This window comes from Electrona antarctica (assembly GCF_951216825.1).
Source record: "Electrona antarctica genome assembly, chromosome: 9".
NCBI classification, from domain to species: Eukaryota; Metazoa; Chordata; class Actinopteri; order Myctophiformes; family Myctophidae; genus Electrona; species Electrona antarctica.
The window spans coordinates 11486678-11509382 of record NC_136790.1 but is presented as its reverse complement, the minus strand read 5'-3'; the positions used below and the strand labels follow the sequence as shown (position 1 = coordinate 11509382).

General features: G+C 41.7%; 2 protein-coding genes across 3 annotated transcripts; one reads left to right on the top strand and one right to left on the bottom strand.

Moving 5' to 3' along the window:
• The first annotated feature begins 402 nt into the window (after positions 1-402).
• tarbp2 (TAR (HIV) RNA binding protein 2) lies at positions 403-9026 on the top strand. Of its 2 annotated transcripts, none has more exons than XM_079510371.1 (7): positions 403-629; positions 1357-1665; positions 2994-3066; positions 3287-3404; positions 3544-3671; positions 5828-6026; positions 6528-9026. In XM_079510371.1, exons 1-7 carry the CDS (start codon positions 580-582, stop codon positions 6683-6685), a joined length of 1035 nt encoding a protein of 344 aa, XP_079366497.1. In that variant the 5' UTR covers positions 403-579; the 3' UTR covers positions 6686-9026. The 2 variants fall into 2 exon arrangements, with proteins under 2 accessions (XP_079366497.1, XP_079366498.1); XM_079510372.1 differs by having other exon boundaries at positions 606-740.
• Positions 8649-22636, bottom strand: tespa1 (thymocyte expressed, positive selection associated 1). The gene is made up of 12 exons (XM_079510358.1): positions 22285-22636; positions 20867-21029; positions 20039-20081; positions 17964-18004; positions 17629-17670; positions 16372-16411; positions 15577-15657; positions 13615-13698; positions 12922-13130; positions 10808-12000; positions 10082-10154; positions 8649-9316 (listed from the first exon to the last, which is right to left on the bottom strand). The coding sequence occupies exons 2-12, from the start codon at positions 21000-21002 to the stop codon at positions 9225-9227; spliced, it is 2034 nt and encodes a 677-aa protein (XP_079366484.1). The 5' UTR covers positions 21003-21029; positions 22285-22636; the 3' UTR covers positions 8649-9224.
• Between the last annotated feature and the right edge of the window lie 69 nt (positions 22637-22705).

Below are 22705 nucleotides of genomic sequence, written 5' to 3'. Positions count from 1 at the left end.
ACCAAGACTCACATACAGTACCGATAAATTACTTATTACCGAGGTTTCACTGACTCAGTGGCTCTCGTTCTCCTCTACCTGAACTCTATCAACACTCAAAAGTGACACACTACATACACACACACACACACACACTGATTCTGATTAATTGAAAAAGGTGGACCCTGTTGTAAACAAGTGTAATGCTTTCTGTGTCGTCCACAGTAACAGACTTTGTATTGAGTTGTGCATTCATGTGAAATGTACCCATTATGCAAACTGTTCTTCAATCAAATCAAAAACACGCACGCGCGCACGCACACGCACACGCACACACACACAATCACACGGGACTCCCCGCGCTACAAAACTAAGTGACCCAAAGCCCCTGGCGGACCAATGAGCAGCCGAGTTGATAAAGGTTCCGCATTCGTCACATTTCTCCGGTGGGGACGGCGAGAGGAGGGTCTTCTTGTCGCTGTCTCATCATCTTCATCCGTCTTCTGAAAACAAACCTAATGAAAACAAGTGTCTGTTTCTTTTGTCTGGGGGGATTTGCCATCCGAAACAGACTGGCTCTATATCTGTGTGAAATAGGGAATGAACGACGAGACAGCACCGGACTGCAACACAAACTCTGGGTGCTCCAGGTACAGCTGGGATGATGCTGCACAGCACAGCACACACTGCTAGCATTAGCATGTTTGCTAACTCAGTAGTGAATCTCACACCGTTTTTCAATCATGCCCCGGGCCATAACTGTGAGTGTAAAATGGAACGAAAAATGGACCCCATTGGTTCTATTTTGTACACTCAGAGGTACAGACCTGTAGGGTCCACTTGGAAGTTACTTGGTTGGAACCCCCTCAAGGAATCCAGAGGGTCCCCTGCAGGACCCCACTTTGAGATGAGAACCTCTGTGGTCTGTGCGAGATAAGTTAGCTAACATTTCAGGCAAATCGTTCATCAATGAATGTGATTACAATACATCTATTGATCTGCCTGTGACTGATTGTTTTGATCATCACTAGCACATTTGCATTGAGTGACTTTTGTGATCGTGGCGGGTGCTTATCCACTAGCTTTACTGCTGAGATGAGAACCACTTAAACTCACACACTTCTCTAAAGCCTTCCCAAAATCACATGATAGTAAGACGTCACCTCATACATAGTTAATTGATAAGATATGCGTTGTCCTGTCCTGTGGGGACTGGGGAGCCAACTGTCAGTCATGCAAAGCTTGGCCCTTTTCAATTATATCTATCTATCTATCTATCTATATATCTATATCTGTATATATGAAATAGCACTTAAGTGGTTTAAGGGCCTTTCAGCTAGGCTAGAGCAACTGTTGTTTTCTTGTCTCTTCATCTAGTATTGAGCAAATGCTGGCTGTGAATCCCGGCAAGACGCCCATCAGTCTGTTGCAGGAGTATGGAACGCGGATAGGCAAAACCCCAGTGTACGACCTGCTGAAGGCCGAAGGACAGGCCCACCAGCCTAACTTCACGTTCCGTGTCTCCGTCGGAGAGATCAGCTGCACTGGACAAGGGCCCAGCAAGAAGGCCGCCAAGCACAAGGCAGCAGAGGCTGCTCTGAAGATGCTCAAGGGAGTCCTTGGGGGTCCTGTTTGCATTGGAGTAGAGGGTTTCATTGCGGTTGACGTTCCTGTTGATGGAGACGGGTCAGTAGAATGATTCGTGGTATTCGTTTTTCTCTTTTTGTCCCAGCATCTCGTTTCGGCTGCACAAAATGACAGGAACACATTTCCTTTTGACACAGGCCACTATACTTACATGATAGCATTTCCTCTGTCCTGTCCTAACCTCGCGTCACCAGGCTTTCCACCTCTGAGGAAAGCCTGGTCTGTGTTCCAAAATCGCTGTGTGAACCGGTCTGGAGCGGATGGCAATTTAAATTTCATGTCATGTTGTAGTCTTGTTTTGTAGTCATCAGGCAGGAAACCACAAGGCGGAATAAGAAGTACCCATTCATAGTACTGATTCCAGCCTTGTGGTTTCCTGCCAGATGACTACAAATCATTGACTACAACATGACGAAAGTTACCATCCGCTCCCGACCGGATCATAAACCCGAAATGGGATGCTGCCCAGGCTAGTCCTGTCCTGTTATGTTTGGTTGTATACACTAGTACACTATAGTGTATTTGTATGGTTTGAACTTTAAGGTTCCATCCATATTTAGCAAATCGGCAGAATATATAAAGAAGTAACTATGGAGCACTGGCATACATTGTTACAACCTGTTATAATTGGTATATTGCAGATTTTATTAACAACGAATGACCCCCCCTAGCTTTCACAGAATAACATTTTCAACTCTTATGGTTACAACATGAAACACCTGGGATAAGGCCTGCACACACCAGCATCTCTTGCGATGCAACACGTTGGTTGAGTCAGATTGACCAATGATTTTACCATAATAATAATACATACAATTTATTAGCGCCTTTCTGAATACTCAAATCGCTTTACAAAACAGCAAAAGGTTAAAAGCTATAGAAGTATAGGTACTTACTTTGTTGACAGACAGTCGCAAACACAAACATAGAGAAGACAAGAGTGATTACAATATTCTAACTCACATTACTGTCTTCCAAAAATGGAGGCTGAATAAGAGAAAGTGTGCTCGAATGTTGTGCTAATAAATGACATATGGATGTGCACCTCTATTGATCCTCGTTCTTCCAAAAACTGTACATTTATGTTTTAAATACTAAGCTATATTTATGTGGACAGTGGACACGCTCATTAAGAATTCCAGCTTGGGCCCTTAGGATTGTCACCCAGTTGTAGTCTCACCGAAGCCCTCTCACTAGTCACTACCCATCTGTTGTTTGCCAAATTAAAATTGCGATATTGCATTCTAGGATGTTTCAGGGTTGTACCCATCTCTACATGGAAATTTATATTTTAACGCTGACTAGTAGTTACATATTTCTCTGTCTATACTGATCAGTTGACTGTGATGTATTATTTGATTATACAGCCCCCAACCAGAGATGAAGTCCACCACCTCAGGCTCTCAGCAGTCCGAATGTAACCCTGTGGGAGCATTGCAGGTGGGAGCGTAAAAGATGATTGACCATATCTTTTTCATTATTTTATTATGTCTATAATGTGTAATTGAAAGGGAAAGCCATTCCCTCGATGCCATTGTGTGTTTTTGCATATCCAATGTGTGTTTGCAGCCATGCCTGTGTTTGTTTGTGTGTGCACACATGCGTTTGTGTGGGAACTTGCGTCAATGAATGTGTGTGCCTGTGTATTCCTTCAATCCAGGAGCTGGTGGTGCAGAAAGGCTGGCGTTTGCCAGAATACACGGTCACGCAGGAGTCTGGACCAGCACACCGCAAAGAGTTCACCATGACGTGCAGAGTGGAGAGATTTGTGGAAATTGGTAAAGGGCACACTCTTCTGTTTATGGAACCTTTTCTTCTGACATTGAACAAACGGAGTTCTCCTTTATGTTGAGGTCTATTCATTTATATTCATCTTATATATTGTCGAGTATTGTCCTTATATATTGTCCTCTCCAGGAAGTGGTACGTCCAAGAAGCTTGCCAAGAGGAACGCAGCAGCTAAGATGTTATCCCGCATCCATGATGTCCCGGTAGACCTGAGGAATAACAATGAAGTAGAGGTGGAAGACGATACCTTCAACATGGTGAGAACAGAAGGAGCTTGAGAAAGTTCTTCTACTGGTCTTAATATGTACACAATCAAAGGAGATTTGATAACATCATTGCTCCTCAGTAGGGGAGAGAATGCTCCACACACATTCAAACGCATCAAGTATTCATAACCTTAAAGCAGTGGTTCTCACGTGTTTTAATTTCATGAAACCCCATAACGGAGTGTCCAAAAGGAACCAAATGGACTCGTAAAAGTCTTATTTGGTTTTATTTGTACAGTCTCAGGAGTTGGACCTGTAACGGTCCATTTGGTTCTTGACTATCAATCAACTTGGAACCCTATCAAGGACCCTTGGGGATCCCCAGACACAAATTGTACCGCTGCAATCCTAATTTCTCCAAATAATCTTAAAATCATGAATTCTTGTGATATATCCCCTACAATTATATGGAACATTGCATAATGCTTGTATACTAGCGGTCACAAACACAATCATTGATTTGAAATGGGAACACCAGACATGTGTTACAACTGTTGTTACAACATTTCATTCCTTCTCTGTAAATTATGAAAGGCATACAAATTAATTCCAATTGTATGGAAGTTGAGATCCACATGGAAATGGCCACTCAGGCTTTATGTGGATCTCGGGTCATGCGGTCAGCCGTATCTATGACGTACGTCCAATCATAGACCTAGAATGCCTGTGATCATATAATTAACTTCGTAAATTTTCATGTATCATAGGCATAGAACGGTCGCTACTGTCCCTGGTTGAATTCAATTGTGTGCGGCCTGAATGTGATAAATGCTCCGTTTGTACTCACCCATTAAATCATTCCAAAAACGTGGAGGGAAATATGGTCCTCTAGTTTTATATCCATGTGAAAGTTCTGGCACAAAACGTGTATTTAGTAAATTATCTCCACTTTTTCAAGAGATGCACACGGACGTCTTTCTCTCCGGGCGAGGGGGGACTGGAATGATCGATGAACTGATTTTAGACGTCATCACCAATTGACAAGGGAAACACAAAAGTTTGGGTCACACAATTGGCAGGTGCCTTGCGATAGGTGCTGGGTAATTAATCACACCACCTGCCAATTGTGTGACCCAAACTTTTGTGTTTCCCTTGTCAATTGGTGATGACGTCTAAAATCAGTTCATCGATCATTCCAGTCCCCCCTCGCCCGGAGAGAAAGACGTCCGTGTGCATCTCTTGAAAAAGTGGAGATAATTTACTAAATACACGTTTTGTGCCAGAACTTTCACATGGATATAAAACTAGAGGACCATATTTCCCTCCACGTTTTTGGAATTATTTAATGGGTGAGTACAAACGGAGCATTTATCACATTCAGGCCGCACACAATTGAATTCAACCAGGGACAGTAGCGACCGTTCTATGCCTCTGATACATGAAAATTTACGAAGTTAATTAAATGATCACAGGCATTCTAGGTCTAGTCCAATCAGTGCTCCTTTACTTTGACCATACATTTGTATTTAAAAAAATCACACCCGTGTGAACTGAGTGGTGTAAGGTCTTATATAGACTGATCAGCTGTGGTCTGACGTAATGTCTGACGTAATGAAATCACACCCGGGTGAACTGGGTGACCGTAGCAACCATGCTCATTTGGTACGAACAGACAGACAGACAACACGTAAACTAACAAAGCCAGTCGTAGGAGTGGTTTACACCACTCAAAAATATATAAAACGCTTCTTAAAAAACAAAGGGAGACAATTTGATAAGGTTTCCCCTTGTCCGTTATTTGAGTAGAAGCACCTAATGGACAGGATACCACTGATATGGTTGACTGTCTATCATCATTGCTGATGTTGTTTTCCATGACAGTATCTCTCATCATCTTTACTACTTTATTCTATGCGATGTCAATGACCAGTATGGGTGGGAGGGATTGAGGGTTTTCTTTTTTCTGTTTTTTCTTTCCTTTTCCTTTTCATAAGAAAACCAAAAAGAATGTATACTGTACCAATTGTATAATAATGTATTACTTGTTCTTAAAAAATATTTAAAGAGGGAAAAAAAGAAAGAAAAAAAAAATATATAGATAGATAGATATATATTAGTATATAAACAGAAAAGGCATGGGTAAGATCCTGCAAAAATAATCACATGTTGTCAAGTCTTGTTATGAACCTGCCCTCCTTGTCACACAGCATATGCCGGGAAACAGAGCAGAGACAGGCAAGTGTAAAGGCTTCGGCTGCACATGGGACTCTTTGCGTAACTCTGCAGGAGAGAAGATCTTACAGCTCCGCAGCCACCCTCTGGGCATGCCTTCCGACTCCAACTTCTGCTCCCTGCTCTGCGACCTGTCTGAGGAGCAGCGCTTTGATGTCAGCTACCTGGATCTAGGTGGGTTCATGCACACTATCACAGAAATGGAATGAAGTCCCCCTCCCATTCTCTGCTGGAGGTGAAGGGAATGACACGCCTTGTGTGTATGGTTAACAGAAGTAGTGAAACAACGAGACAGTGGTAGGGCGAAGTGTAAACATTGGGCTTGTGGGTTATTATAGCCATTTCACATTCTGTAAGCTATGCAACTGCTATGTTAAGAAGTATGATTTTAAGATGATGAAAGTGAATGGGGAGAGGAAAAAAGTATTTGAGAAACAAAATGATAGACAGACAGTATATTGCGGTTGTAATGGCGGTGGACGAGGGGAATCATTTCATAGACGGACCAGAGCAGAGTGTTGCCTAGTGACGGGGGCGCTGCTAGACGGTGGATATCAGCTAAACCCCCAAAAAGACGTCAAATAAGTCATCGACAGTGAGCGCCATTAGGAAAAAGGACGTCAAAGACATGACGGCAGGAAACAAGTTAATGTGGTTGCTCTGTTTTCATTCCAGACGAGCGAAGCCTGAGTGGTCTGTGCCAGTGTCTAGTGGAGCTGTCCACACAGCCAACCACCGTGTGCCATGGCTTTGCTCAGAGCACGGATGCCGCCCGTGCCAACGCGGCCCACAATGCCCTGCAGTACCTCAAAATCATGGCCGGAGGGAAGTGATCCCTTGTCGTCACTCTGCCAGGCAGAAACCCACTGTCTTCACCATGCCACGGCAGATACTCCACTTCAGAGGATGGAAGCACTTCATATGGTCATCACCGAAATGGCTCTTCTTACACTTGCGATTTTCTTCTTTTTTTACACTTGGAATAGCGCTGAATTATTCCAGGTGGGGATGTTAAGACTTCTTTGCATCACAAAATGAGCCCAATGGTCCCTTTTTTTAAGTAGCTCCCACTGATTTTTTTATTTTATTATTGTAGCTGACAAAGTTGTAGGTGCTCAAATACGACCCTGTCCCCGTTTTTGGTTGCATCGAGTCCCCCAATAAAAGCAGTGTGAACAAATTTAGTAGCATAACAGAAAAGACAGAAGGTGTAGCAGGGTGATACTATTGAGTGACTGTTGTATCCATGACCCTGGATTCTTCCCCCAAGCTTCGTTCACTTGGACGTCAACAAAGATCAGCATGTGCCATGCTGCCCAAAATGTGTGGAGAGACAAAAGACTGCAGAAGATACATTTGAAAGACTGCCCCTTTTATAGTTGACCCTGAATGGGTTGGTCTAAAGAGGACGACCTCGATTGCGGCTCTAATGGTTGTCAACCCTAAAAACAGCCCATATTCCTTATTGTCCTTTTTCCTGATGTTGGCCACAAAAGATTGGATTTCGGACTCTTTTTGGCTTCTTAAATGTGTTGTCTCTTTAGGAGCTGAGCGCCTTACATATTTTCCCGTAGGAAATTAAATGAACCTCTTCTATCCCTTTTTCCTTTGTTTAATAGATTTCATGTCATGATCGGATTGACTTTGTCGGCTTGGCCCATAAATGTTCTAGCTGTTGGCAAGAAGAACTGGTAACTAAAGTTGACACTTTAGAATTCCAGGAATTCATAACTAGATCATGCAGACTGGATTGATAACTAGATCATGCAGACTGGTTTGAATTCATAACTAGATCATGCAGACTGGTTTGAAAATACTTTAGGCATATACAGTTGGGTGCCACCGATATTGTCCCTTATCATTTGACCCATTTAGGCCTGACCTCAAAATTTTAAAAAATCCTTCTAAATCCTCCAGTTTTCTGAAATAAATATTTTCACGATTTTTCAAAAATAGCAGACCTACAAGCTCGTAGCGCGCCACTCGGTGGCGCGCTATGAGCTTATAGATCTGCTATTTTTCAATAGCTAAATTATAACATAATGTTTAAAACACCAAAAGGGGTTCCCGCCCAAAATGGGTTAACTGTCCTTTTGCGCAGATCACGCAAACCTCAGCAAAAAGAAAAGGACAATATCGATGGCCTCCAACTGTAGCTGATTATATATTGGCAATGCATAAGCTTAAAAGACCAAAGAATAGACTGCATTTTCAAAATTCAAAAACCCATTTTTGCTCACTTTTGAGCATATTCAGGTTGAACAAAAAGGCAATCGAAAAGTTAAGATTCCATCCAAGGGCTCAAAATGTAGATAATTTTACAGTATTTCTCAGCAATACATCATCATGGAACCATTCTTTATTCATTCACCTTCATTTCACCTGTCTTTGATTGAAGAGCCCACTAATAATACAATATTGTAATATTTGAATAGAAGAGGATATTTGTGTTATCTCTAATGGGATAGAAATCTGACTTCTAATGCACTTTTGTTTCTGATCAGTGCTTGATATCAAGTCAATTTTAATCATAGTTTCATCTTCATAATCGGTTTGATTGCTGTTGTCATGCTTGGCACATTTTTCAATGAGGTTATTGAATTTCAAACATTTTCACTTGCAAGTCCCTGTTTAGAGGTTTTAGAACGAACGTGCATATTAACACCACTTCTGCTATTGCACTTGTTGGTCAAATCAAAACCGAAGTGAATCGAGTCGTGAAAGTGTTGAAACCTAGAGTTTGCCCTACCTTACATGTTGACTACCCTTTAGGCTACACGGTGCTGGCTGAACTAGTTTCTTTAGATCTACCTCTACTGGTATACACTTACAGTACATGTTTTGTGTAACCGTGACCTGTATTTCCGATGTGATCATCCCATATGAGATTGAACGTTCGTTAAGCATGCTGTTTTTAGATTATTTTAAATCCGATGATAAGGAAATAATAACTTGTCTGTTGATGCTGTCCATTGTGTCTAGGGGCCCTATTGTGGCTTTACTGCCTGGCAACAGTGGAATCAGGAGCTCGGATAACAAAGAACTGAGTTGGTCTTGTTCATGTGAAAATGTCACCTAATATTTTAAAAAGAAAAAAAACTGAAATATGTGGACTACTCTACCTCTAATGTAAAATTAAATATTGACTTTTCCAATAAGTGTTTTTTTGTTTTTGACATTTCAGTGGAAACTACTGTGTAATTGAATTGACATTGTGACAATTCCTTTTTGATTGATTTAAATATTTATTTAAATAAATAGGTTAACATTAATGTATTTATATGCACAATGCAAAAGTTGAAAATTGACATTTTCATTGATCCTTATTATCCACATCTTAACCTTTCAGTCAAATCTTTGATCTGTTTTCTGTCAACTCCCAAGACTGTCTGGGGGAGGACTGACTTCTTCGTCTGCATAGCCGCTGCTGTCCGACTGCACACTGTTGTCCCGTACCACCGTACCTACACAAGACAAATGACACATTCAGTCAGCACCAGCCTACAATGCAGTGTTGATATTGTTGACTTAAAACTATGACGATAAATGTTTGTCGACTGCCTTTTTTCACTGAGGAAAACTAAGCAATGATGATTAAAACTAAATTATGACTAGTATACTGAGAATTTAGTCAAATAACTAGACTACAATGTTAGGGAGGGACTAGTGGAAAAGAGTAGAACTAAAGGACAAGTCAGTTTATGTTTGGTTGCTCTCGGGTGTTGTGCTCTGAAAATTGCAGATCTACAAGCTCAACAATTTCCAGCATGCAACCAACTGTAAAATCAGGCATTACGATGCCATCAAGGCCAGTCTTTTACTAGTCGACTAAATCGTAGACTTAGTTTTAGTAGACTTAAAATCGTATGATATTTAGTCAACTAAATCTAGACTAAAAGTAAAACATTTTAGGTGACTAAAACATAACAGAATTTTATTAAAAAAATAAAATTTGCTGTCAAAATCAACCTGTCTCAGGCTGTCTGAGTGTAAAGTCTGAGTTCTAGTTAGTTGCGTGCAGATGTTGCGTATCAAATAGTCGATCAGCAAGCTCTGTGAGCTTGTAGATCTGCCTGTTCAGCGTAGGACACCTACATGGCAACGAAGTGTAGATATAATCTAATGCAAGCTGACCTGAATGTTCACAATTCAACCAATTGCTACTGAGCTGCTGTTAAAGAAATACAAAGGCGATGGGAACATATTCTCATAATAAACGCTCTCTTCACCTTTGCATTCTCGTCTCGTGGCCAACAGTAAGGTATCTGATTGTCCCAAGTCGTCTTCTCCTGCACTGTACACCTATTGAGAAACGTGAATTTAGATTATTAGAGCACTCCCCCATGCAGTAAATATGGGGAACATGGGTGGGAATTGTGTTAGCATTATGGATATTAGAGGAATACATTCCATTAATGCAGGGGGAAAAGAATAATCTTCCTCTGAAATCATACCTCGTACAGTATGTCAAATAATTAAACAAGAATAGCCTAGTCTACAAGCTCACAATGACGTGCTGTGAGCTTGTAGATCTTTTATTCTTGCTGTACTGTACATTCACCTATTTTTGAGTGGTGTAAACCACTCCTACAACTGGCTTTTGTGTGCATAAAAAAATGACCATGGTTGCTATGTTCAAAATAATTTATGACGTAATTAAATCACACCCGGGTGAACTGGATGACCGTAGCAACCGTGGTCATTTTCTCTGCACAGAAAAAGCCAGTTGTGAAATCACATCCGGGTGTGATTTCATTACGTCAGATCAGAGCTGATCAGGCTACATAATACCTTACCTTATTTCATTACGTCAGACATTACGTCAGACCACAGCTGATCATGCTATATAAAACCTTACACCACTCAGTTCACACGGGTGTGATTTTTGCATATATGTTTGCTTATTATGACATGCGCAGAATAGGGACACTAGGATTCATGTGATTCTTCCTTACCTCTTCCAGCTCAAAGGAATGTGCGTGTCTGAGGTTGCTGGAAATATGTTCCAGGGTTTGATGTTTAAGTGGACTGAGGTACTGTCTTTTCCCCTGGGCAGGTGACTGCTCACTGATCTGCTCATGTGGATTTGCTCTAGGGGTGGAGCAACTGTGAACGGAATCGAGTGTGTTTGAGGAACAGGAAGTGACATTATCACTCTCCCAGCCAGTCACTGTGATGTGGCACAGGCATTGTCTGCTTTTAGGGTTCGGATGAGGAAGCGATGTGGCAGAGTCCAAATGTCCAGCTTCCCTTGCTAAACTTGAGCAGGAGTCCTCTTCAGCTTTACATGTGCTAGTTAGGACTTCAGGAGTCTCGCTCCCTAACTGGCCCCCAGAATATGTTCCGTCAACACTAATGTCTATTTGGGAGGAGATAGGAGGCTCAGCACTATGCGTCTTCTCTTGACAGGAGTAGGCTCTCTGTTGTACACTCTCTGCAATCTGTGGGCTTAATATATCATAGGCAACCTTGGTGACTGGGACAGAGTCATCTGACCTTGTGCTTTCATCACAAACCAATGTCGACATCAGGCCGAGATCCAGCTCTGTCTGACTCAAAGCACACCACTGATCTGTTCTTGTCACTGTTTGCCCTGACAAAGATGATGATTGAGATGTCTTTAGGCTGGCACTCCTACCACTTTCAAGGCATGTTGGTTCAGCCTCACTGATATCACTATTCTGGAATGTGCTTATGTTCGCTTCAGCCAGCTGCCTTTGCATCTCCTGCGCTCTGCTGCAGGTTTTTTCACTGTCCACCACTTTACCAATATCGACAGGTGCGTTAATCCCATTACTTTCTCCCAAATCCAGTTTCTTGGCGGCCCCTTGGCCTGTTGTCTTGGCAGTTTCCTGAACTATCCCCACAACATCTTGGAGGCTTGACTGCTTGCCGAGTGAGGGCTGTGGATCTGATCCACGAGGAGAGCCCGTGTAGAGACACATCTTGGAGACTGTGTCCTTCAGCCTCTCCACGGGAGAACGTGGCTCACTGCGAATGCTGCTCCTAAAGCGCCCAATCTTCTCAGTGGGAGAGAAGCAGAACTCTGGCGCGGACAGTTTCTGAAGAGGGGTCCTGGACACGTGCGAGTAGAGGGAGTAGAATGTATTGGCCATGGCAGTCAGCACTTCCACTTGTCTGAAACGACCTGTGAAGGACCAAAAAGTAGTACAGCTGAAAAGGTTCAGTTGGCACAGGAAAGGGGGTCAAGGGAGTATTTAATGGGGGGAGGGGTAATTACTTTTCTGTATTTTCCCAGTAGATGGCTACTCAGATGGCTCAAATAAGCGCAAAGAGGGGAACAACATCTAGATTGGGGTGAGTCGAGGGTTGATTCAAATTGACAATTTGGTTCTCAAAAATTAATTTGTCATTTTTAATCACATTCCACATCTAACAATGTGAGTACTCAAAGAACATTTCTTCACTTGACGACAACCTCATTATCATAGACATACATGTATCTCTTTTTTCTTTTATTTTTTATCCCATGATTTTGCAACCCATTTTTTCACCCAGTGTCAATTATCTAATGTAATCCTGGGCGCTACACTTCCTCTGCCAACCTGGGGGTGCAGTGGACTGACCTCATGCTTCCTTAGTATGCATGAGGAGTCCAAGCTGCTTCTTTTCACCTGACAGGGGGGAGTTTCTCCGGCCGGACGTAACGTGTGGAAGGAACACGTTATTCCGACCAGTTCCTTTCCCCTCCATCAGGCGCCCCGGCTGGCCATGGGGAGGTAGTTTAGACTTTAGAGACCAGGATTACTGCATGTTTTTTGTGAGGGTACCTACCCTAGGGGACACGGGGAGAACATGCAAACTCCACACAGAAAGGCGACATACATGTATCTCAACAGAACAAATGGACACACAGGACAGACACTTGCTCAAAGTGGCTGGTCCTTGAGCGGGTTCGAGGGGGTCCCCACCCAGTGATATGTGGAAGAGTTTAAAACCTTGTGTTCCCTGGCACAAAACCTTTTCAAATGGGGGTCTGTGGTCTAATACATGTATGCATCAATTTGGGGGTTCTGGACCTTAAAATGTTGGATAACCACTTTCTTACTGGCAAGACAGAGGTTTGGGTCCTCGTCCCGTATACGCTGTAGCTGGGACTCCAGGAAGAGGCGGAAGTTGATGCCCCGCAGCTGGGAGTCGAAGGTAAAGAAGCGGGGGGGGATACGAGAGGTGACCCGCGGCTCATCACAGCCGAAACCCAGCTGGTACAGTGTCTCCTCAGGATCCTCCGCACACATCTGCAGGACCTCTTCCACACTGACGTGGGACAAAGGGAAAGCAGTTGAAAGCAGTCGAGAGGATGTGATGGGAATATTTAGCCGTACCAAGAAGTGTTCATAGCAGAGGAAGGACGGCCGCATGTCATAGATCAATCTGTGTCTTTTATTAGGGACTCAGGGGTCACACATCATCCTGCATGCCAGCCAAATAATCCCCCTCAACACACATCATCAATGGAGATTGGAGCTGACTATCATCACCTGGATCTCCATATATGAAGATCACGACACTGACCTCATCAAGCCCTGGATATACATGGTTTGACATACTAGCTCTGAATATATGGAGCCGGCCAGCAACTCTACATCTGACCTCACTGACACCAGATTAATAGTTTAACTCCTGCTTCTCAACTGTGCTGTATTAAGAAGCTCCGTTGTTTCAGAAAGGGTGAGGTCGTTTCTCGCCCTCAGGGCAGCAACACAGAAACATTATGCTACACTTTATGTTGAGGCCTTACCTTGAAGTGGCTGAGGAGAGGTAACTGGAAGCCATGCTGTGGCCCAGGTTCAGTAACGGCAGGCTGAGTTTCTGGTGAGGGGTACTGCAAAAGACACACTTAAAAGTTCTTATACCATGGCATAGAAAAATAGGGCAAATAACACCATTCTGATAGGCTTAGACATATCACGTGGGGTTGCATTAATTTTTACAACACTGCTAACAGACGTGACACGAAAAATCATTATGTACAATGTACTTCTTCTCCATGGAAGTCTATGGAGTATAGAGTCCAATTCATAATTAGTGACACCTGGTGACAAAAACAATTGCTACCTTAAATAAAAGGTAAAGACGAGTTAGAATCACAGTCCAATGTAACATTTGATATTTCTCAATCAATCAAGTAGGGGTGCATGATTATGAAATGATGACCGATCTCTGATTATTTGCAGGGTCATATCTGCTGATACAGATTCTGACTGATTCCGATATTATACAATGGAAACAAGTCTGTAAGCCCTATAGGGCCTGTTATTCAATTATTCAATCAATCAATAAATATACTATTTTTCCTGAATGAGATGAGTACACAAATTAAATGTAGAATGTAGCCAGTGACGGTCACATTGTTATTGCGTCATAACTCATAAATATCAGTGAAAATAATCTGCATTATTTTGAGACCGACCCGATACCGATATGGTGGTATTATGGCCGATATGGTGGTATTATGGCTGATATGGTGGTATTATGGCCGATATGGTGGTATTATGGCCGATTCCGATACACTACCGATCATATCGTGCATCTCTACAATCAAGCCTTATTTATACAGCACAATTCATACATGTGCAATTCAAATGTGCTTCACAGAAGACATTTTAAAGACATTTAAAACACACGACGAAGGGAAAATGATGCATACAAATTATACATGAAAATATTTTTGTTTATTATAGACGCACTAGCCATGGTCATGGATAATGTACGGTGAGCAATTCCGCACTTCTAGGGAGGTACATTAAATAGCTTTGTTCTGTTGTCCTTTTCTTCTGATAACTGATTTGCTCCTGGTGTACATTATCCCTGGCTTGTAAAGCATGTCACATTACCGGCAGGATGGGTGGGCCATGCTGTCCAGAGGAGCTGCGGCCCCAAACAAAACAATTGGATTATTAAATGCCACATTGTAGCTTCCTGAGCTGTGTCTGAGACCACTGGTTCTTAATGTGGGATGCAGGCACCCCCATGGCTCCTTGATGGGGTTCCAGGGGATCCCCAGTTAAATGACGGATACCAGTGGCGAACAAAGTATTTCAAGGTACTTGCTTTTAAACACACTCAACTGTAAAATGCAACGTGTTGGGACAGGGTTCAGCAAACATCACTGGGATTTATAGTCAAAGAGACAGTGCCCTCAATACCCTCATACCTGTCAAACTACTGACACCCACAGCCACAACACTAGAGGGAGCGACCATGATCTGGTAACACCCAAATTTAAACGAACATGGGAAAACTCTCATTGTACTACTCTGCCACCAAAATGTTGAATGCCCCTCTGACACCATCCAAGGATGTTTAACACTGATTTCTTTCCAAAATTGACCTGAAAACACATCTCTCCCCTATTTCAAGGGGAGGTACTGTAAATGTAAATTTTCAATCTCTTTTGTATGTATTTGTGATGACAACTCAAGTCCCCATGACTTTTTTGTGCCATCCTTTTAGCCTTAATGTCTTACTTACTGACTGTACCATGTGCTGTTTACATTTCTGACTAATGAAGTATTCAATCAATAAATCAAAAAGCTTGTAGATCAGCTATTTTTGCCATTTTTTAAAATAGGGGTTGATTCATTTCCAGAACCTGTGTGACCGTGTAGAGCGGAGATTTGTTTTCTCAGTGGATTTGTCATAAAATCAGGGGGTTTGTTTGTTTTTTGCCGATGGGTTCCCAGATTGGTTTCTCACTGACCTGGAGCTGCAGTTGTTTCTGGTCTGGAGCCTGCTGCAGTTGTTTCGTGACTTGGCCGGAGGAGGCAGCAGCAGTGGGAGTCTTCATGGTCAAATGCCATACGGCAGAGGGACGAAACAAAAACACAGTGATCTCAATAAAGTGATCCCCAAACGTTTTTATGGGTCACGAGAACTTGTTTTGTTCCTGTGTTTAAACAATCACAATTTATTTTTAATAAAAAGGTCATTCCCTGAAGAAGGCAACTTGTTGCCGAAACGTTGGAAAAATACAAATTTGATGGCATCGTGACTATACGAGCTGTGCGGCCTCTCTCCTTTCTCAGTCAATAAAAAGGTCAACCATTTTTTTAAAGAAAATAGCAGATCTACATATTGGGAGGTTGTAGATCTGCTATTTTCACTAGTTTGGCTCATGGAGAGACATACTTTAGTTGTATTTACACAATTCAGGAAGTCAGGTTTCTTCAGAGTCTAGAGCTAGAAACATGTCATTATGATGAAGTATGCTCTTTCATTAACATCACTGTGAGATGAGTTTTCTTTTCTGGGTGTTAGTAACCATGATGGTTACTATAGTTTGTTCAGTAACAGGGGTCTCCCAGATACTCTTGTTTGTTTTTCCAGTACTTTTATTTTGTATCCTGTATGAGTTCTCTCTCCTGATATACTCCAGTATATTAGTCAACATTCTAGCAATGATTACCATTACAATTTAATATTTATATTAACATAATACGTATTTTTTTCCCCATTTCTATTATTGGTGACGTGTAGCAAAATGATCACAACTTACCTCTCCTCTGGCATAAACTCTTCCACATTGAGTACAGAAGCTGTAAAAACATACATCAGTGTGAGTCTGTTACTAATTTTATGAATCCGTTTTTTCACACTTTCATATTACGTACTGTGTGTGTGCGTGCGTGCGCACGCGTGCGTGAGTTAGGGCATTAAGCAACTAGTCGACTAGTTTACTAGTCGACTAGTAAATCCACTAGTCGACCTTGTTGGTACTAGTTGACTAGTTGATAAGAAAAAAAAAGTTTTTATTTTATTTCTTTTTTCCCCGATTTTGTAGGCCTCAAGATCAGGTAGATTATAGTTATATTCACCAATATACACAGTTTTTAAATGTACAAATATTTATATTTTACATAATCGGTAGTTAGTAAACTAGGCAACTAGTCAACTAGTAAAAATGACTAGAAGTGAATGCCCTAGCGTGAGTGCATGTGCATATGTATGTGCGCGCGCACAGTTCATGAGTCCTTAAGTTGCAGGTTCGTGGGTGTTTTGCATGGCTGTGTGCACAGCACATGTGCATGTGAATTTAGTGTGCCAAAAATAGCATATTGGGCACTGAGAATAGCCAATCGGATATTTTGGGCTGGAATTGCCCTTACTTTAATGTTGACTTCCCTACTTCTTCAATAATAGTTGATCTAGAAGCTCACAAAGGGGATGGACAAGGTTTTAAAAAATAATCATTTAAAGAAACTGGAGCACATTTCTGAAAAGCTTTGAGTGGTCAACATCTAAACATTCACGATGGTTGCTTGTCAACTCAGCTTTGCTTTGTATATGGCTCTATGCACTCTATGCATATATCAACAAATGTGTCCGGCAACACATTTGCACAGAAAGTGGTAAATGTGATGATAAAGTACTATGAACATGCATGCAGACTAAAGGTTGCAATGGTATTGTTCATTGTCTGTGGTGTCTACCTGTCTTTCTCTCACATATTGTACACACACGCGCCGCACACGTGCACACGTGTGTGTGTGTGTGTGTGTGTGTGTGTGCACGTGCACACGCACACGCCATGCATGCATTTAGTCGTACATTGTCTCTTGAGACAGACTGTTGAAGAGGGGCTGTTTTTCCTTTGTTTTGTTAATTGGATCCCAGATTGAGTTGTACATAGAGCAGGAACTTCAATTCAATTGAAATTCAATTAAAATGAGCTTTGTCACAGAAGCTTGCCTCCTCTCGAGATACAGTTGCCCCAGGACGAATGATGTCTATGTTACTATGTTACTATACTCACCATCAGCACCAAGACTCAGGTCATCTTCAAAGCTGTTGCTGGCTGTCAGCATAGAAGAAAACATCATATTCAAACTAAAAATACTCTGGATATGGTACCACTGTGTTTTATTTATTACATATATAGTACATGGTGATTCAAACTCCATCCAATTTAGGCTATTTGTTAGTTCATGACCAGGCAAGCACGTTTCACCCATTCATTTACAGAAATTGCTTGCCTTGTTGCAATGCTCTCTCGAATTCTTAATTATTCTTAAGTCTTACTTGTAGAAATGTACAGTATAAAGATCCTATGTTAAATAATTTTCTGAAATTATTTTAGTTCAGGCTTACCAGCAGTCAGGTGACTATAGTTCTCTGAGCATCCCTCCAACCTATGAGAGATATGTAAAAAATATAAGCTATGTACTATAAGTATTCACACAGTTATTCAAAACAACAAACAACACAGTTGCGATTCAACCGTAACAACATGTTTTTGGACAATCTCACTCTATTTCCTTATCAGCAACTTCCTCTTGTGGAAATGGTCATGGGCATGTATGAGAGCAACATGAATGTCAGCTTTGTCACAAATGCTTTAAAACATTCTAGAGAACAATACTTGTACTACAAAACGTAGAGAAGGTTGTAAATGGTTATCTATAAATGTGCTTCTCTATTTTTATCTATTGTTCATTTGTTTGTACAGTCAGTGGCAGAAAAGAACATTGATGTTGCTGAAGAAAATGCCTTGAGTACCATCTAGACCAGGGGTTCTCAACGTTTTTGGCCGGGGACCCCCGAAAATGCTTTGGCAACGTCTCGGGACCCCCGCCCCGCCCCCTCCCGACCCCCAATATAAATTGACTGCTACAATAACCTTAAACCATTTTGGGCGGGAACCCCTTTTGGTGTGTTAAGCATTGTTATAATTTAGCTATTGAAAAATAGCAAATCTACAAGCTCATAGCGCGCCACCGAGTGGCGCGCTACGAGCTTGTAGGTCTGCTATTTTTGAAAAATCGTGAAAATAAAATTTTAAAAAATATATATTTTTTTCTTTTTTTTCTGAAAATAATTTGGGGACTCCCCAAAATAATTTGGCGACCCCCCCGAGGGGTCGCGACCCACGGGTTGAGAACCCCTGATCCCCTGATGACAGCCATTATAACCTTGGTGGGTTCCAGAAAATAGTAATTTGGCTCCATTAGCAGTAAACCATTATTGTTCAAGTAAAGATTAGAGACAAATATTTGACTGCATATATTTGCATACTTTGTTACTTATTACTGCTAGCAAGTTTCACACTACCGAATACATGGATGGAATTGTTTTTTTTTATAATTCAATTTTTTTTCTTCCAAAATCGAACAAAATCTAGGTTCAGTACAAAGCAGCATTACAAACATTACAACATACCTTACAGATAGCCAGTCCAAGAAACATAACAGTTAAAAGAAAAATAAAAAAGAAGAAAAATAACAACAAAGGAAATCATTTAAGGTTCATATACATCCAGAACTCATCCCATGTCTCTTTCATTTTGCTTTCTGCATCTACCCTGCCCAACAATTCATATGATGTTATTTTGATCATTTCTTCATTCCATTCTTTAAGCCCAGGTGTTCTGGGGACCTTCCAATGACGCAACAGTATTCTGGCAGCGGTAACAAGTCGAACCTTTATAATAGTGAAATAATTTTTAGATATGACAGGGACAGCAGTTCTGTCCCCTAATAGACAGAGCTGCGGATCTGTGGGCAATGTCAATTGTTTTGTCCATGTTTGACATTGCTACATTACGTCTATGGAACCAAATGTGGAAAAAACAAACAAAAAAACATGCGTGTCATTCTTTAACCAGTTGAACTTTAGCTTCCCTATAGTGGGGGAAGAGTTTGGTGTAAAATAAGAGGGATAAAATGAGTGGGCTTAATATAGAGAGTAGAGACCTAGGGGACCCAGGTCAATTAACCCATTTTGACCTGAGATCAGATTCTAAAAATGTCTTCTACATCCTGACAGTTTTCTGAAAAAGCTATGTTGTTTATGTCATTCTTCGATTTTTCAAAAATAGCAGACCTACAAGCTTGTAGATCTGCTATTTTTCAATAGCTAAAGCATAACATAATGCTAACACCAAAAGGGGTTCCCGTAAGTATATAAGGTTTAAATGGTTAATAAGCTGTCTAAATTTAAATCTCTGAAACACAAATTTGTTTCCTGTAAATTGCCTAAACTTGTTTGTTTTTCCTTCCTGGAGTACACCTGACTTCAGAGTTTCCGTTCTCTAGTCTAGAAGGGGTTGTTTGTCAGGCAACATTCCACCCACTGATACTGACCTTAACCCTGTAGTGTAGAATGTCACAGAGTAATTTCTCGAAAATCGTCATCTTGACAAACCAAAAGTGTACACATAGACTCACCCGCAGTGCAAGAGCCAGTTCTCAATCTTTCCTGAACAGCATCCTGTGGAAACCGTATAAAACAGAAACATGCACAAAAATAAGCACACCCACACCCAAACGATATCTATAGAATATAAAGTACCGGTATCTAAATATATTGTAGTATATACAGTATATATAAAAATGTACCATTCTTAGTTTAACACTCTTAGTTAAATTAAATGTTGCAGTGCATCATCTCTGTTCAATCCACTGAATTTGTCTGTATCTACCCCGGCAACAAGTGTGATCGGGTATGCTGAATCTATGGAAGACCGAAGAAGGGAACTTATTTTCTATATATTAATTATTCTATGGGCCATAAGTATAAGTATAAGTATTATATCATCCTTGATGAAGGCTTAACCGCCGAAACGTTGGATTCATGATGTCTTAACCGGCTGCGTCCTAAATAAAGTATTGGCACTCTGGCTATTGGCGTGTGCGGCCACTTTCTTGTCTTTTCAAGATTCCCTCTCCCATAAGTATTTAAACCCTGCAAGACTTTTCAAAGGAGGATCATTTGATAATTATTATTAGACACACAGCATTGTAGGCAGACATTTAGCAGTAGACACGTTACAATGACTTCAATCACCAGTAGCCCAGGTGTTTAGGCATGTTCAAAACGGTCCAAATCGTGCAAACTTATCTTAGCCAATCGGGATGAATCGGACAGATCCGTGTTGATCACATGACTATAGAGACTCCCTGATGGAGACAATAAACAATTCCCTGCACCTAGAGTACCAGGCATTAGACAGTTACTGGTCCAAGATCTCTACAAAATCCTTTGTTTGAACTGACCATCTGCGAAAACATCATCATCAGCAATGAAGGCCTGGGAGGTAGAAGGGAGGTCAGATGGGTCCTCCAGGGTAAGCCGTTGTCTGCTGCTCTGTATCCAGGCTGTACGCCTCACTGTGGAAGAGGGGTTCTCCATCTGCTCGCCTCACAGATAGTTTGCCTACTGACAAGCCGAAGAGAATCGTTTAGTTGAACATAGTCTATAGTCTATATAGTCTTATAGGGCTCAGGATACTAGGATGGATCAGGGTAGAAGACAGGGTTAAGCAAACATCACTGGGATTGGATTGGTATTTAAGGTCAAAGAGACAGTGCCCTCAATACCCTCATACCTGTCAAATTACTTCTCCAAAGTGAGTGACAAAGAGACAGTGCCCTCAATGCCCTCATACCTGTCAAACTACTTCTCCGAAGTGAGTGTCACCCACCCACCACCCACAGCTACAACACTAGAGGGAGTGACCATGATCTTTTAACACCCACAGTCACAACACTAGAGGGAGTGACCATGATCTCGTATATCACCCAAATTTAGAACAAATAATGGGAAAGTTCTCATTCTGCTGCTCTGCCACAGACATGTGGAATGCCTGCTGACACCATCCATGAAAGGATGACTTGTGTAACACTGGTTTCTTTCAAAATTGGCCTGAAAAACATCTAGGAGATGAAAACAGGAGTTAAATGTGCACAAGGTAATTGCACATTTGCAAGTTGTATGGTGAAGATGAACTATCAATCATTTAGCTGGGGAGCCCCTGGAACCCCCATAAGGATCACTGGGGCCACACCCCACTTTGAGAACCACGGGTGTAACTGACACACGGTACACCTAACTGACACTCTTTCATGTCCCACGTGGTATTTGAACCTGACATTTTTACCACTGAGTCAGTTGACAGCCTGCCTGCCTGCTCAGGGGAGAAATTGAATTTGAATTGAACTTGTCAACCAGTAGTGGTTAAACCAGACCACAGGATACAGCAGGGAGACCAAATTTAACAACGTACCCCAATTGTGTAAGCCTGTAAATCATATTTTTACATATAGTGTTAACATATAGTGTTACACACACACATACACCCTACATACAGACTGGACAAAATAAAAAAAATCTTCGCTGAAAGGTGACATAGTGGAATCCCCCACAGAAAAACCCACATAGGTTATATGAATTCCACCACATGCAGTCATGCACCATCTGATGAGAATGTGATAGAAGCAGTAAAACAATAAAATAAAAAAGGGGGGGAGAAAGTTGGTGTCAGCTTTGCACACCCAGCAATATACTGTAAATATAATATATAAAAATAAACAAATTGTACTACTCAACAGTACTGCAGGCCAAGTGGCCAACCGTTTAATGAAAACTATATGAAAGATTTGAACAGTAGAGAGACTTGTCAGACGACCCTTACCGTAGCCTAGCTGCCTATACAGGTTTCGATCTGTGGTGTTCTTGTCGTTTCCTGTTCTCAGATATAGGCTCAGTAAGTTAAGCAACTCATGTTTGTTCCGAAAATAATGTTCACTGATGAATTAATAAACATAAAGAACACGCATCCATCCATTATCCATTCATTCCACAGTCCCACCGCACTGACCGCAGCCCGTTTGGCGTCTGGGATGAAATAGCGCGCAGACGAGTGATGCTGCGTCGGTCGGTGGAAAGGGTGCCTCGGTTTCCGTTGCGCCACATCGTGTGTGAGATAACAGAAGCTGACAGGCCTGATGAACCACCTCCCACCTGTTCACAGTTCATCCTCCGGCACTAGTGTGTGTGTGTGTGTGTGTGTGTGTGCGCGTGCGTGCATGCGCGCGCGTATGTGTGTGTGAGAG